The sequence below is a fragment of the Centroberyx gerrardi genome, chromosome 2, assembly GCF_048128805.1.
Source record: "Centroberyx gerrardi isolate f3 chromosome 2, fCenGer3.hap1.cur.20231027, whole genome shotgun sequence".
NCBI lineage: Eukaryota > Metazoa > Chordata > Actinopteri > Beryciformes > Berycidae > Centroberyx > Centroberyx gerrardi.
This window is the reverse complement of record NC_135998.1, coordinates 11,614,402-11,631,256: the sequence shown is the minus strand read 5'-3', so window position 1 is coordinate 11,631,256 and position 16,855 is coordinate 11,614,402. Positions and strand designations below refer to the sequence as shown.

The 16,855-nt window shown below is 42.0% G+C and overlaps 1 protein-coding gene across 2 annotated transcripts in view; it reads left to right on the top strand.

The window, feature by feature from the left end:
- ulk1b (unc-51 like autophagy activating kinase 1) overlaps positions 1-16,855 on the top strand; it is a 35,792-nt gene that overhangs the window by 4,569 nt on the left and 14,368 nt on the right. For both annotated transcript variants that reach the window (XR_011785211.2, XM_071914671.2), the window contains exons 4-18: positions 2,928-2,960; positions 4,125-4,161; positions 7,034-7,207; positions 8,126-8,199; positions 8,713-8,814; positions 10,563-10,621; positions 11,300-11,382; positions 12,114-12,164; positions 12,796-12,887; positions 13,246-13,411; positions 13,810-13,864; positions 14,244-14,330; positions 15,006-15,149; positions 15,314-15,462; positions 16,417-16,676. Coding sequence is in view for 1 of the 2 variants with exons in the window: in XM_071914671.2 (XP_071770772.2) it covers positions 2,928-2,960; positions 4,125-4,161; positions 7,034-7,207; positions 8,126-8,199; positions 8,713-8,814; positions 10,563-10,621; positions 11,300-11,382; positions 12,114-12,164; positions 12,796-12,887; positions 13,246-13,411; positions 13,810-13,864; positions 14,244-14,330; positions 15,006-15,149; positions 15,314-15,462; positions 16,417-16,676 (1,566 nt within the window). In the remaining variant the exon portion in view is untranslated. The remainder of the gene's footprint in view (positions 1-2,927; positions 2,961-4,124; positions 4,162-7,033; positions 7,208-8,125; positions 8,200-8,712; positions 8,815-10,562; positions 10,622-11,299; positions 11,383-12,113; positions 12,165-12,795; positions 12,888-13,245; positions 13,412-13,809; positions 13,865-14,243; positions 14,331-15,005; positions 15,150-15,313; positions 15,463-16,416; positions 16,677-16,855) is intronic.

Below are 16,855 nucleotides of genomic sequence, written 5' to 3'. Positions count from 1 at the left end.
ATTTGTAGTCTTTGTTGTCTTCAAGGCTACTTCGTTTTGTGTTGTCTTTTTTGCAAAGGTCTTTAGTTCTAAGTTTTGCAAAATTTTCCTCAAGCTAGTGAACAAATCAAGATTGGCCCCTCATGGATATGTGATGCACTTCTGGTCCCACTTTGCCTAGAGTGTCGATGCTATAATGCTAGGCATTTAAATTTTACCCCATAAGAAGCTGCACCTTTGAGAACATGGAGCACATTTTTGCTTTTTGCATAGGTGATCATAGATGAGAAGACAAACAAAGAAGACTGGCAGTTATAACCAGGTCACAGCAGATGCCCTAAGTTTAATAGCCAGACCCAGAGAGACAGATGTTTTATGGGCTTGAGTTGACCTTTCATTCTCTACCCTTTGACCCCTCAGCTGTATTATATGATGACCAGGGAGGGATGTTGTTGTCCTGTCTACCCATGGGTTGAGGTGATTTGTGCCTGAAAGGATACAGACATTGATTCCTGTTGTAGGTCACTAACATTAAATCACCATCAGCAGTCCGCCAGCCGATCCTGTCCTTTCTCTTTTTCCTCTCTTACCTCCTGCTTTACTACTCTTTTTTTAGGCTATATTCAGTTATAATAGGAAATTGCTGTTGAAGGGTGGCATTTTCAGTGACTTGGCGGACTAGTAGGACTCTGCTGTAGGTCTCTGTTGTCAGAAAGATTTGTTAGTCATCATGCAAACAAGAGTACGGCTAGGCTCATATTCGTCTGACAAATATAAATAAAAATATTGGTTAAAGGTTTTAATGCTCAAAGGGCAGAGCACTAAAAATTAAAAATGTTTAAACATAAGCATAAGCAACAGGAGTAGCTATGACCAATGCTTCCAACGAGCATCTGCTGAGCACTGCTAGCCAATCAGACATGCCAGCACAGCCACAGTGCTCTACTCTTAGCCACTGAGCAACTCTACCGGTACAAATAGGGGTTAAGTGCCTTGCTCAAGAGCACCTCATTAGTAGTTTCTCGAGGGAGGGAATTTGCAACCAGTTAACATTCTTCAGTCCCTGCAGGAGTCAAAAATACTCCACTCCCTTATCATTGTACCGACTGGCAGGGACACCTCTCTCTGGGCATCTTGCCTCGGCCTAGCTGGGCTTTAAGATTACAAACTTGTTGATGAAGGCTTGTTGACAGTGTTGATGTTGTAAATGGGGGATTCTACCAGCCTGCTATCAGGCTAGGAAAACTGAAACCAAAACCAAATATCAATCAGACACCAGAGAAATGCATTTTACATTTTATCTTTAGGTTTTAGCTGATGCTCTTATCCAGATGCTCTTAAAATGAGTTTAACAGAGGAATAATCTTAATTTCTTTGATTGCCAATGTTACAAGCAACGACTAGTAAGGAGAGGATGGGTGTAAGTCACAGCACCAAAACAATAGATGTATGACAACATTTTTTAAAAATCTTTTCAACAAGATGAGAGCAAGATCAGGTTCAGACGAGGAAGTTAGGGGAGATGGTGACATGAGGTGTTTTGTGAAGAGATGAGTTTTCAGCTCACAGAAAGATGTGGAGTGTGTGTGTGTGTGTAGTCCTTACTGGGGTGGAAAGGACATTCCACCATTAGAGAGCCAGGAAATATTTGGCCCTGCAAAAGTGACCCAGTGTTCACTCTGTAATTTTATGTGGCAGTAGTGCCTGGGGGTAATTTTAGTTTTGGTTCCACTCCGGTCCCATTTGTTTTGGTCCCAGTTTTGGTTTTAGTGCTAAAACCTTCTATGATAACCTTTATCATGAAAAATCTTAACAGTAGGACTGAACTTCTTTCCACATTTTCTGGAGCAGTGGTGGCTGTTTCCTTGCTGTGGTGCGGCATCACCGCTGTATGAATACAAAGAAAAGACAGCCAAGCAAAACCAGATGGCTGGCTCTCTGACTGACACCGGTTGGTTGGTTTCTGTCCATCTTCAACAACCAACTTCAAAAGCGCTGACTCATCTGTATTATTGACAGCATTCTGGCCACTGATTGGTTAATTCAAAGAGACCGTGAGATAAAGAGAGAGCGAGACCACAGTCATTCTGTTGCCATGTGATAAGAGGGCCTTTCCAAGTGGGCCGCACAATGTTTTTCCAAGACTTGTGCTGCAGACAGGTTGTCTGTGAGAGAGAGGAGTACAAAGTAGAGGGGGGAAGTAGATGAGAGTAGAGTTGCTGGAATTCTGAATTCTGTGCAAAAGTTGTTAGTGGATGAATGGCTATTGATCGTTTGTTAGTGTTGTTTTGGAAGATAATGAATTTTTGTTTTAGATAGTCAACTACTTCTCTCTCTCTCTCTGGTTCTCCCTCCCCCTCTCTTGCTCTCTCAATGAACTCCCCTCTTTGTTTTGGTAATGCCATTGACAGCTGAGCCAAGCACTTTGAAATACCCAAATTGCAGATGGCTCAGTATTAACATAGGGCATTAGCTTATTTTCATTTAGCTCTCATTGACGACACACATGCTTTTTTTATTGCTCGCATGCATATTACGCACGCCAGATTGCTCGGACCATACATTAGGTCACATGTTCACTCAAAAACCCGATGATCCATGAGTCTGGGATGGATCCAGTTGTACTGCTGCAAAGTTCGTATAATGTTTGATCAGCACCGGCGGTACCAGTGGGAAGCATTAATCTGTCTGTTTGTCTGTCTGTCTGCCTGCTTGTGAACAGAATAGTTGACAAGACAAGGCGTTATGTGTCATAACAATTAGTCCTTAAATGTACTGAGACCATTTAGGCACATTTTTTATTTCACTTTTCCATTCTGAGTGATCATCTTAGCTTCTGTTTGCAATAACATGATCAGTGAGCGCGAGTGTCACCTCTTCCTCCCTTTGTCTGTCACTGACATGTGTTTGTTTTCCCCCCACCCCCTCCCCCACCCCGTCTCCTCTAGGAAACTGCCAGCTCAGTGTACCTGGTAATGGAGGTAAGCTTGGTGTGATGTTTGTCTTTGTTTGGCCGGCGCTGTATTGTCTGAGCATTTGCAGGCAGCTCCGACAGGGCCTGGACTATAATTAGCTGTGTCCTCAGGCTGCCAGGAGGTATAACCAGTGGAGAGGGAACAGCACAGACCTCTCTGCTTTAATAAGCAACGTTCAACACAGGTGACATGATGGTCTAGTTGTTAGCTTGTTGAATCAATTTAGTGCAACATGCAGTTTAATCCAAGCAGTCTGACTGCTCAAAAACACGTTCCAGCTTACTGATAACTCCCATAAAGCACAGCGAGAGTTGTGCCATGCTAACTCTTCTTGTAACCTGGTGTCTAGCCATTGAGATTTATGGCTTTACTCTAATGTATGTCCATGATGTTGATGAAAGTTTTTCAGACAGTATACACACGTGTTGGTTACCGTTGTATATTTTAGTCTCAGGAGCTAGTAATTGATCAATCCGAGTCAATCTGACTGTTGTGTAACCTCTATTTGGCTAACACTGTAGCAATGCTAGGATAATAATAATAATAACAATAACAGCAAAAATAATGATAGTAGTAATAGTAGTAGTCGTAATAATAATAATGATACTACTAGTCGCAGTAATAATACTAATAAAAGCTTAAGTTGTTTAGTACTTTTCAAAAGAGAGTTGCAATGTGCTTTAAAGAACATGAAACTATAATAAATGCCAACTCAGATAAGCAATAAAATGCTAGTTATTTAAAAAAATAGAAGTATAAAGAAGAAGTATAAAATGGACAAATATAGCCTAATGAGAATAGGTTGAAAAGGTTCATGCGGATCCATTTCCTTTTGAACTCTTCCGTTTGATCATTATCTTCATTGTTACACCGTAACCTCTGTGTCTTAGAAAGGGAAATTACTTACCCGTGTTCATTCATATTAATGCTGTAAATGAGAGCAACATTGCCATTCTGTAACCGCACCACTCTTCACTCCTCTGATCTGTTTTATTTACTAGCCACTTCAGAGACTGGGTAATGTCAGACACTTCAAGGCCCTGTTTTGCTTCAATTATTCAGCTTTGCCGCACGTTAGCCCTCCATGTTGGCTATGTTTCCTAATGCTATTCCTTTTCATCCCTCTCTCCCTCCCTCTCTCTCTGTCTCTCCCTCTTTTTCTAACCCTAGTACTGCAATGGTGGGGACCTTGCTGACTATTTACACTGTAAGTGGAACATTTCATCTATTAAAAGCCCCAGGAGCTTCTCAGCAGAAAAAAATAAGGGTATCAGATGAATTGACCCTTAAGGGAGAAATGGTGAAATGTCATGCTTGTAGGTCGATGACTAGAGAGCGAAGCAACAGTCTTTGCTCTGTGATGACACTGGTAAAATAGTCCACACATGATTTTTCAAAAACAAGATTATGAAATTGCTCCAAGCGAGGGGGAGCTCACTGACAAGACATTTGAAATTTTACTCCATATGAGAATCAGATGACGGGATTTGAAGTTAATCCATTTAGGCAATGAGATCCAAGGCAGTGAGATCCAGACAGTCATTTCACCCTTCAAGATGGCTTCACAGCTTGCTACTGTTTTCCGCGATGGGTTTTTCTGAAGTGAACTAACCGGAGAAAACTGAACGAGTCTGATTGTATTAGTGAACGGGAGATGAAAGGGAATTGAATGATGTAACTCTGTGACTAATGAGGGGTGTGGGCTCCAGCCACGCAGGCTGTGTTGTGAATTTAGGCTGACTGCAGTCTGCATGCCATTCTGCCCCATAAACTTGCTACTTGTGCTCGCTCACTGGCTCTCAGAGTTATAAATCATTGTGTACAGCACAGTGTATAGCTCTTTACTTTCCACCTTGATGTTCAGATCCTGTCAGTTTATAGTATATTTGTGTAAGAGTGATTTACAATGAGTGCAACAGTAGAATAATCTTAAATTGCTAGATTACTTGCATTACAAGCAACAAATAAGTCACAAAGCTCAGCCCCAAACAATGGATTTAACAGACATTCCCGTGCTCCTGGATTAATGATCTTTGATAGGGAAGTGACAGGTAAAACAAATCATCCAGGGAGAAGGGGTTGTTCTTTTCACTGCTGTTAGATCTGCAAAGAAAAGGGGCAAGAGTGCAGATAGAAGAAAACAATTTTACAGTTAGGAATACACCCCCAGGCCCCCACTCAGTCTGTTTGTTTAGGCTTCCTGTATGACTGCAGGAAGCAGCCCTTATCTGGAGCCCTAATGACAGAAACAGGTTTGGTGTTTCAGTAACAGCTATAGGAACCTTGCAGGACCCAAGGCATATGCACTTCAAATAGACTTTCACACGCAATGTAATGAAATCATGAATATAAATATTCCTCTCTAACAGGGGAGTTACTCACAGCGCCTCAAATCCTGAACATTTGGCACCGAAGACGATGTTGGCGAATCAGAATAGCTGTAATTGCCAAGTGCAGTAAATGTACAAGAATATGTCTTAGTGGCATTGGCACAGATGTATTGATCAGTCTCAGGGTTTCACTGTTCATACTGAGGCAATAGTACAAGGGACAGCAGGATCTCACATACAGTGCAAAGGGACAGTGCAAGACATGCTGTGTCAGTAGCTAGGGCCCTATAAAATCCTTTTTTCAAATTCAAATTCCATTTTCTGGAATCAGATCAGATATTTTGGTTTTATTATGTAATTATAGATGTTTTCTCAATTTTTTATTTATTTATTTATTTTTTACTCATTTTTGCTATGAAAAAGTGTCTGTGTGAGGGTAAAACAAAGCAGTCCTGGTTGTGAGTGGTTTCATCCACAACAAAGCAGAACTTATTGCCACAGATTTTGTGTCAGGAATGCATCCATATATGTGTCAGAGACCCGGGTTAGAGACGCCCGTCTGAGGCTGCTCTCCGATGCTGGAAGGGCTCCTCTTGTTTTTCATTTTCTCTAACGAAATGTCGGACTCTGCAGACACTTTATTCTTCAGGTTGACCTTTGATTTCACAAGATCGTTGGAAATATCTGTGCATTTTCCAACATAGTCAACATTGTGCTGACAAAATCTGCAGAACAGTTGATTGTCTGATTCACAGAAATCATTTGGGATTTGCTCTACTCTAAATTTTGGAGTAGGTGCCGTGTTTCTCAACATTTTAGATGCTGCAACATGCATGCACACTGACACATGCGTATATGCATGTCAATACACACTCAAGTGTTATTACATTGGCCTAAAGTATCCCAGACAAGTTTCGCACTGTGATGGAAAATTAACTACTTTTGAAGCAATTTCCCCCAAATCTGACTTTTCCACTTTGTGAGAAATTAAACATCAGCCACTAGCCACATGCTGATAAATTATGTCTGTAGCTGCTAAAACTTTCTGCCAGGTAAGCAGCCTCCGTTTGGACATCCTGGTTGGTAAAAACAGTGGAAGTTGCGAGTGTGTTTTTGGATGCACCAGCTACTGTGGTCAGTGAACAAAAAGTTATTTCCTGCCCCGAGTTTATCCTGCGCCTGGCTTTAGAAAACTGTTGGGAGGGAGGTGGAGCCACAGTGTCTGGTTCCACAGACATTCAAGACGAGGGAGGGACTCTCACATAGAACCATACGGCACCACCTTAGAACGAAGGAGATTATTGGTGGGAAGGAAGGAAGAGAGAGGAAGAGGGGGCAGTGGGTTAATGTGAGAGAGAACAGAGAAATAAAGGCCACACCTTGTGTATATATTTGGAGGTAAAATGAGGTGGCCTGTTTTTCTAGTATGATCCGAGTCAAAGCATACAGCCATAAAAATAAAAGACTTGTTATGAAAACTAGCTTGATTTGCATAGATTTGGAAGTCCAGTGGAGAGGCTCATTCAATATCCAACTGTCAGCTGTACCACCACCCTGTCCGACCCCAGTTATTTTCCCATGCTCGCTTGTGCCTTAAAGGCAGCTTATGACGAATTCTTTGTACATATATCAATGTTAATTTGTCAGTTTTACTACGTTACATTTTTTATTCCTTTTATCTTATTTATACTATCTGTCTTATCTTAGATGTAGCGTCGTTTTATTTATTTACCAACTGTTCCTCTGCAGCCAAAGGCACGCTGAGCGAGGACACCATTCGGGTTTTCCTGCAGCAGATTGCAGGGGCCATGAGGGTCCTGCAGGCCAAAGGCATCATCCACCGGGACCTGAAACCACAGAACATCCTGCTCTCCTACCCTCCAGGACGCAAGTCCCACTCCAACAACACCTGCATCAAGATAGGTAGGCGTGTGTGTGTACACTGTGTATACGTGACAGCAGTTTTCTCTTCTCAAGTGAGTCAAGTCAAATTCATTTCTAAAGTAATACTCACCATAATTTGAAGTGTCATGACTAAGTACAGAGAGGGAGTGAGGGTTGTTCAGCTGTTTGGAAACAGTGCTAATCCTTAAGCCTATTATTTTCTCCTGCGGAGAGAATTGATTGCCCTGTAGGAGTGAAGTCTGAGGCATGTGTCAGTCACAGTCGCAGCAGAGCGCAATAATCCTCATGGCTCTGCCAAAACCTGCTCAGCTCCCAGACGACACACACACACACACACACACACACACACAAACATACTGTACACACAGGCACACCCACGTTGATTCACATGCTGTACACACAGTTAGTCATTAGAATAACTTCTGGGAACCACTGAGTTAGATAGCAATTGTTGTTGCTTTTTTGTTTTATTATGCATGTACTCTACTTTGGAGAAAACTTTTCAGACAGTACATGTGCATTGGTAAGTGTTTTATTAAAGCCATAATACCCAAGAGGGTGTACTCGGAGAACACCCTTTCAGCTATTATTGCTACAGTATTATAATGTATAGGTTTTATTAGTTTTGAGAACACATAATCAGTTCAGCTGGGAACCTATAGGAGATAAAAATGATGTTTTTCAAACCACTATGGACTTTGTGTGAACCCCAGAAGACAATCAAGTAAGAGTCTTCTCCCCTGCATAAACATCTGTAGTCTTCCTTGGCTGATTTTTCTATTTTCCTCTCATATAATCAGTTTGTGTTTGCCCTCAGGATCTGCAGATTTTGTGTATGAGGGCACAGCTCTCATTCTCTTCCTCTTTCTTACTCTTTATTCTTTACTCTCCCCTTCCTCCCCTCCCTTTCCTGCCGTCCTCTTCCATTCTCCCCAGCGGACTTCGGCTTTGCCAGGTACCTCCAGAACAACATGATGGCAGCAACACTCTGTGGGTCTCCCATGTACATGGTGAGCACATTTAGGTGGTTTTTTATAGTTTGAAGGACAAAATTAGAGCCAGCACGCTCAAATGTTCTAGCATATTCCTGCTGGCCGGTGAAAACCAAGCAACTTTAATTTTGGTGATATCTTTTTTTTTCTATTATAGACAGAGTAAGATTCATGATGCTGCCACCCATGAAACCATTCAAAACCCACAAAAATAAACAAAAATAAACAAGGCACAGTCATCAGTTTAAAAATAAGGCTGTTTTTCAAATTCTGGAAAAGGTGACATTTCGGAGACACAAGGTTTTGATCAAACAGCCTCAATAAACCCTTCACTGATGATGGTTCAATTCCCCGGCTAATTGTTCGTCATGTGAAACAGCAGTGCTCTACTTCTGTTTCGGCTTAACACAATTCATAAAACTATAAGCATGTGTAATACTGACAACTTAAATCGTGTCACAAATTGCCAAATCAAGCAGTTCCGGAGGAGCGTCATGCTGAAAATCGTCTCCCTCTGTTTTTCCTGACTAGGCTCCTGAGGTCATCATGTCCCAGAACTATGATGCCAAGGCCGACTTGTGGAGCATAGGAACCATAGTGTTCCAGTGTCTGACTGGGAAGGCGCCTTTTCAGGTGAGCATCATTTATGCATGGGGTACATGTTTACTTTTCCAGGGAAACATTGTTGAGCATGCATGCCTTTTTCCAGTATGGCATGGTTCACAGTCATAGTTACATACACCCTCAACTAGGGAGGGCTGATAGAAAATTTTCTTGGTACGATTATCATGGCCAAAAATACCCCGGTAAACAGTATTTATCATGGTATTCATCAAGATTTGCTAGAATACTGCTGTTAGTGCGAGAACATTGTGAGGGTTTTTCCAACTTTGTCATGTGAGTACAAGCGAGTCGGTTGAATGGCCACTGATTGGTAATTAGTAACTTCCGGGCCATGTGAATTCAGCATTATTAGTGTGAGTCTCTCAGCAGCAACACAGACCCATGGGGAAAAGAACAAGTAATGAAACTTAGTGAATTTCCTTCATATGTGCTGGATAGGTAATCAAAATAATTAGACTACCTTAACTTTCACTAATAACCCAGGCTTTTGTTTGCTTCAACTTAATTAGCAAAGAACAACTGAAAGCACCCAGCGTTGAAACAGGTGGTTATTTCATAAAGGACTTGATTCTCTGTCTGATTGTATTTGGATCTACTCAAATATACCTGTGTGCACTTAATCCACTTGTAGCGAAAATTTCACGTCTAAGTTTCCTTGAGCCATGTTGCCTGCTTGTCTGTCAGCTGTGAGCGAGCTTGAAGCAGCCAGCGCGGTTTCATCCTTGTCAATCAGACAGCTCATATTAATGTATCCTTTCCACCTCTCAGCCTGACCTGACAGCCACAGTGTTGTTGACATGTCATTGCCTCAACGTGTCATTGTGAATGTCAGGAGAGCGTAAAGAGCAGAGACACATATGTACATCCTGTCAAAGTACGGGAAGAAACATAAACTAAGAGGATTCTTAAAACCGGCACACTATTGGCTGTCTTTTCACCATTTCCCATGTTCAAGAATGTTTTTAAAGATCTCTTGGTAGGAGAAAGGAAGAGATAGATGAGAGCATAGACTTTTAACTCATCAACTATTGTTTGATATGCAACCTCAGCTTAATGTACACAATACCCTGTGCAGTAAATATCCATGCTTAGAGAAAATGAAGAGTTTCATTCCAAAATGAGATCCTCTATTTCAAAACAAATGATACCTCCTCGTACAAAATGATTGCTGATACTTTTTGAAGGATGGTAGCTAACCTCAGTGTTTTGCTGGAAGAATAACACTTTTTCACATTACAATTCTCTATGTTGTAGAGATATAAAGGATGAACTTTAAGTATTATCTTTTCTCCCTGAATGAATAGACAGTGTTGACCTCTGAATACAGACATTCCGATTGTCAAAGTAATGTTTTCATCCTTGTCCTTGCTGCATTCTTCTGCGGTTCGGTCTGCCTCTTAGATCTACCCAAACAGGCTGTCTCTTCTCTCCAGATCATGTGAGAGATGGCAGAAGTCCAAACGCAGGGCTGTTTGTCCTGGCTGACTTCACTAATGCCATGAAAGATAAAAAACATAAATTCTTAAGAATCGTGTAATCTAAACTGGCCCGGCGGGATGTTTTGAAACCAGCTGAGTAGCTTTCCTCTTTGCTCCACTGACACACATGCCATACTGTGGTTTTGTGCAGCTCAGTGGGTGGAGCAAGGGAAATGTATGCAATTATGGTATTGTAAGGTCCTTTAGATCTAAGTGTGTAAATGAAGTGTACATACTCACAGACCTATACATACTAATGTGTCCTTGTGTCACCTGTAGGCCAGCAGTCCCCAGGACCTCCGGCTGTTCTATGAAAAAAATAAGACTCTCAGCCCCAAGTAAGTATTTTGCGATTACAGCAAGACGACAGCATGTTTCCTTGTTCATGATGATAAACTAATGCTGTGATGACAGACTGAAAAAGATAGTGTTCATCATCTCTTCCTGTAATTGCTTTATAGATGTTGTTTGTGAGAACCTATGCACCGAAATATCTCCAGAATGTAATCATGAATGAAAAACGGATCTATGAATTAAACTCTCCAGTGAAGAGGCCATTATCTTGAAACACGACTCTGTTTCACCACAGTGCTGAATGATATTTAGGTCACTCACTTAAAAAATGAAGCTTGCAACTCTCCCTCCTACAGGGTTGTCACTGAACACAGGCATGCAACTTTTGCACAGCTGGACTGTTAAATCAGTTGAACAGCAGTTAGTTTGCAACGTTTTTGGAGATGACATGCCCACAACAAACCTCCTCCAAGCTCCAGCCTCACTAATGTTTAGAGATGTGACCATGCAATTTTGAAAAATTATCATGACTTTTGACTCGACTTGATGATCTCTAGGTAAAGGACCATGCAAATCTTCAGTTCAAGTAAAAATTGGAAAATTAAACCAAAATTGCAGATAAACATGTTTCCATGACAAGTGTTGTGTTGGATTTTTACCCATATTCAGGTGTTCTTGTATGTATAGCAGTGTAGACTGATGTTAGTGTTGTTTGTTTGCAGCATCCCCAGAGAGACCTCGTGTCATCTGAGACACCTGCTGCTCGGTCTGCTGCAGCGCAACCACAAGGACCGCATGGACTTTGGTCAGTGAACGGCAGACTCAGCTGGAGTAAAATCACAATTGGATTCAAAGACTCTTTATTGCCAAGTACAATAAAATGTACAGGAAGGAGCCTAGGTGGTGCTGATGCAGACATGTATTGACAACTTCAATAGTATCATAGTGCATTCTCAATCACATGGTACAGGGCTAACAGGACCTCGCATGCAAAGGGACTGCAAAGGGACTCTGGAAGATATACGGTTAGCAGTAGACTGCATGTCAGTCTACAGATATAAATCGTGCAATCAATCACTGCGTGGATTCAGGAGGAATCCGTTCATTACTATTCACTCACTTTGTTGTTATATGCAGCACTTTTCAAAACACATTTACAAAGCCAGACAAATTATCTTTGCTGGCAGTAGGATACAAAAAGAATTAGAGAAATTTTATTTTGTGGAAATTGGACCTGTTGTGGAATCTCCTGAGTTACATTTAGCAGACTTTCTTATTCAGCAAATTACAATGAGTGCAGCTTACATTGTCAACAGTACAAGAAATCATTAGGAATATTTATTATTGTTTGGGTGCTGTAACTTTGACCTTGGCACTCCATACTGTGACCTCAGTGATCCTGTATGGCAAGTGTTGAGTAAAAAAATAAGAGGTAGAAAAGGTGTGTATGTGTATCTCTTTTACTGCACAGATGCTGAATGTTGGAACGATGCTGAGTTCATTGCCTCTCCCTAATTCTATCTCTTCTATTTTTAGATGAGTTTTTTTGTCATCCTTTCCTGGAGGCCAGCTCATCCATGAAAAAGAGTGAGTGGGACTATGCAGTCAGTTTCTTGATATATTTTGGTTAGATAATTATGAAAGACATACGATACTTGTTTTTAGGAGAATGCTCGTATTGTACACATTTTCTGTGTGATGTATGGATGTAGAGTGTCTTATAAACACATCTAAGGTCGCAACAAATAGCAATTTTAAAGTTTTTTACAGTTGTTTACATGTTTTCAGAAACCATTTTCTCAAAACTCTAAATGCAAAACAAAAAACGCAGACACAAAATTACAGAAATCCCTTGCAAAACGGAAAAAAAAAACAAAGAACCAATTGCAAACTTATGTGCTCAATGAAAAACACTACTGTGAATACTTGTAAATGATTATAATGTTAATATTAACCTACTCAAATAAATATAAAGCAAACATGCAAATTCTGGATTGGGGCTTTTAGCCAAACACCACAGAACTCTGAAACTGATTAATAGATTCAAATCACATGGTTCGTTGGTGGCATTGGTGTATTGGTTTATTCTTCAATCTCTTTAGATTATAATGGATGGCTGTGTGGAGGGATACAATTTTGATAAATTCCTGGCAGTGCAATAGTGTAAAGACAGCCAATAATTTTGTGTGTGTGTGCACGGTTGTGTGTTATATTACAGCAACTCCTACTGTGACCATGACATGCTTCCCAAGCTCTGCGTCGGCCAGCTCTTGTAGCAGCTCTTCCACCTCTCACCTCGCCTCACCACCGGTTTGTGTTCTATTTTTTCTGGAATTTCTGTCTCTGTGTATACCTGTATGTGTGTGCATACTGTATGTGTATGTATGGCCATGTGTACCACTTGGAAACAGGCCCTAATTAGAGTGTAAAGGCTTCAGTCTTTACACTACAAAGTGGTAAGCTTGGAATAGGAGCAGCTTCCTGATGTCGTCCAAAAATCTAGCTGTGTGTTTACGTGCATTTAGCACATCATGAGAGCAGGCAGTGGACATTCAAGTCATCACCTCTCTCCCCTTCCCTCTCGATTTTTTTCTTCCTTCCTTCCTTCTTTCCTTCCTTCCTTCCTTCCTTCCTTCCTTCCTCCCTTCCTCCCTCCCTGTCACTGCAGCAGTCTCTGGCTGAGGTTCAGCATCTGCGTGCCAAAGCTCTGGCCTCCCCTACCCAGGAGGCCACTGGTTTCCTCCTCAAGGACTCGTCTGGAGGAGGCGGCAGCAGCAAGAACTCCTCCTCCTGTGACACAGATGACTTTGTCATTGTGCCCGCTCACTTCAACAGTAAGAGCCTTCCTTTCTAATGGGGTCCCTACGAAAATGTCAAATGTGCTTGTGTCCTGCGGGCCTTGATCCGAGGCTAAAGAATGAAGATGATCGGGCCTTTTACCCTACAGGCCCTCAGGCCATGAAATACTCTGTCTGATGAGCTTAGTCTGGCAAAAGTCAGTGCCATCTTGTAGACCACTTCTTTTTATAGACAGGTGTTTATGTAGTTAGGTGGCAATAGCAGTGCAGAAGCTGAATATACATGGTAACTAGACATGTTTTCTCTGCCATTCTTCTCATTCTCTATTCTTTAAGTTTATTATTAATGTATTGTGATACTTTATTGATCCCAGGGAAATTCTCTTTCCGCTTACCTTGGTTTTGCTATTCTTTTGATTACCTTGGTTTTGCAGCAGGTGAGCTGACCTGTGAGAGCAAAGTGCTGCAGGACAGCCTGATGAACAGCGGGTAAGTAGCAAGGATTGGTTATGGTGACATGATTGGTGGTATTAAGAATCGTATTAGATTTTTTAAGATAGTGCCTTAAAGAGTAAGTAAACACCAAACCCAAATCCAAAAAACCCAAACCCAAACCCAAAAAAGCATGCTAATTAAATTGCCAACTGCTATTGGCTGATCTTTGGTGCCAGGTGATGTCACCACCTGTTGTACTCTGTAGAAGGTGACACCTGGCATCATAGATCAACCAACAGCAGATGGCAATTTCAGTAGCATGCTTTTTACTTAGATGTCAGGCTTTACACAGATTTGGGTTTGGTGTTAAGTTACTCTTTAATAAAGCTCTGTAGCTAATAATGTTTCTTGTGTCCTCTCTCCCCTCCATCAGCTCTCTTCTGGCCTCTGCTGGTCTGTGTAGCCAAGCCAAATCCCCACCACACTCACCTTCCTACAGCGGCTCTCCAAGCCCTGTCAGGTAACAGCACAAAACAGGAAGTGTTAACCTGGTGATACATGTGGCCCTGTGTAGCTCAGTAGGTAGAACAGAATAGGACATGCAAATGAGGGGTTGGTTACCTTTCAGAGTAGCCAGCAGAGTAAATAAAGTTCCCAAACACAGCTATTTACTGACATTTGGCTAAAATTAATGATAATTGTAAATTGTTAAAATTGTACATCTAGATGGTCCCAAATTATCGATACATATGAATCAACTTACTATGTTGTTCAGTTATTTGAATAGAATTGTATGTTGAGTCAAATATGCATGAAACATATTTTTATATTGATTGTGCTACTATGCTTTGATAGTTATCTCAACTAAAATGTTCATGTTCCATTATTTGTAGAATCATAGTAAGTTAAATAAAATTCAATATAGTGTCTTCAATCCTCTTAGGTCCTATCATGTAATTCTTCACACACAATGTATAACAATATCACAATGTGCAGATAGTTTGACAGTATTGTCTGTTACACAGAATTTCCCATCTCTCATTTCTGTTTACAAGGGAGAACTATAGTGTTGTCTGTATCCACACACACAGACACACACGCACACACACACACACACACACACACACACACACACAAAGCCGTCTCTCTCTCTTTCTCTTAGCACTGTTTCTGTTATTCTCACTCTTGTTGGCAGGCCCAGCGAGTTCTCAGCAAGTAACTATGGTGGTAACTATGGTAACTATGGCCAGTCTGTGCCTATCCCAGTTCCCACTCAGGTCCAAAACTACCAGCGCATGGAGCAGAACCTCCATTCTCCCAAACAGGATGGCTCGCCACGGTCTGTACACACACACACACACACACACACACACAGTACCCACACAATCTTATGCTAGCATTTACATTTCCTTTTCTAATTTTCTAATGTCCACTACAATGACTCATTTCTTTTTGGGGAAACAATCCCAAGCTGATGAACTTTTCTTGTGGCTTCATCCATAGGCTGTCAACGCCAGTGCGTCGTTGCAGCAGCGGAAGCTCGTTGGGCTTCGCCAGGACTGGGCCTTCACCACCGTATGGCCAGGGAGTGGCTCCCATCATCCGCAGGCTGTCGCTGGGAGGACCCAGACCCTTCCAGCTCTCTCCTCAAGGTAGCACAGAGGCTGGGCTTCACCTTACAAAGTAGTTTCACAGACATACTGTAGATTACAGCTTTTCCTACATCTACATCTTTGCAGTATGATCAGAATGACCAATCCTGACCTAGCTGGTTGTTAGATGAAGTGTAGTGTAATGATGCTGCAGCAAATGGTGAGACATCTACCATCACTAGCATGTGACTGGCTACTGATGGGAGTTGTTGCCCAAAAGTTCAGCTGCAGCCAACAGTTTGGCAACAACAAAGGAAACAAGGTGACTGTGTTTAACATTGCCCGACGTTTCTCTGGTTGTCTGGACATCCGGCAGCTGGTTTTGAAAGCTGTTCGTTGTGTGAATGCACAAACCCCCACACACACACACTCCCCGTCTCACCACCATTTGCTCTTCTCTCTTCTGTGCCTCAGGCTGGCACTATCGCTTAGCTGCCTGGGCACGCATGCCAGCTGGGTGAATGGGGCGGAGGGTGGGGGGGATGGGTGGGGTTGGGGGGTTGTCCCTCCCTGCTTTCCCTGAGTAGATTTCTTGTTTGCCTGTGCTTCACTCTGAGAATGCTTTTGTGGAAGAACACTGTTTCTACAAGGAAAAATTAAAGATATTAAAAATCTGTTCTTGGGAGTTGCTGTCTTTCCACTTCTGGGACGTGGAATTACTTTTTTTTTTTGCATCGTGTGATGGATGGATGGTTTAAATGTGTAAGGCGTTGTCGAAACATGACGATATATTTTTGGATCCATTTTATTTTTACTTCACATAAACAGCTTTGTTAAACGTGGCCCAATATTTCTACTGTAGATACGTCTGTCTCTCTGTTTGTGTTTTTTTATTTTTCCTGCTGCTATGCCACCTGTTGTCTTTGCTATAAATTCGTGAAATTTTTGAGAGACAAGGTTTACATCTAAATACAGCAATATCCTAACCTTCCATTGTCCCGTTTTCCTCTGCAGCTCTTCAGCACACTGACCCCCGGCCGACCTCGCAGCAGCAGCCACAGACGGCGGGACTGGGCACGCGGCTCCACAGCGCCCCCTGTCTGTTGGAGTGTGCCAGCGGTGGCAGCAGGCAGAAGATCAGGAAGCAGCACTCGGACCCGGTGGTGGCCCCCCAGGCGGGCCTGATGACTATCCGTCCTCTACACTCCTCCCCCAGGCTCAGTGAGCTGATGCAGCGCAGCCCTCTTCCCACCATCCTGGGCTCTCCTTCCAGGGTGAGTCAGGCAGTTAGCTGTGTGTGTGTGTGTGTGTGTGTGTACACCTGTGTGTACAGTCAAGTCAAATTTTAACACTTTTGTTTTGACCAAACAGGTTTATGGAAAATGCTTTACAGACCAAGAAAGGCCATAAATACAGATAAAAATTAGATCACATCACAAATTTTAAGATATGA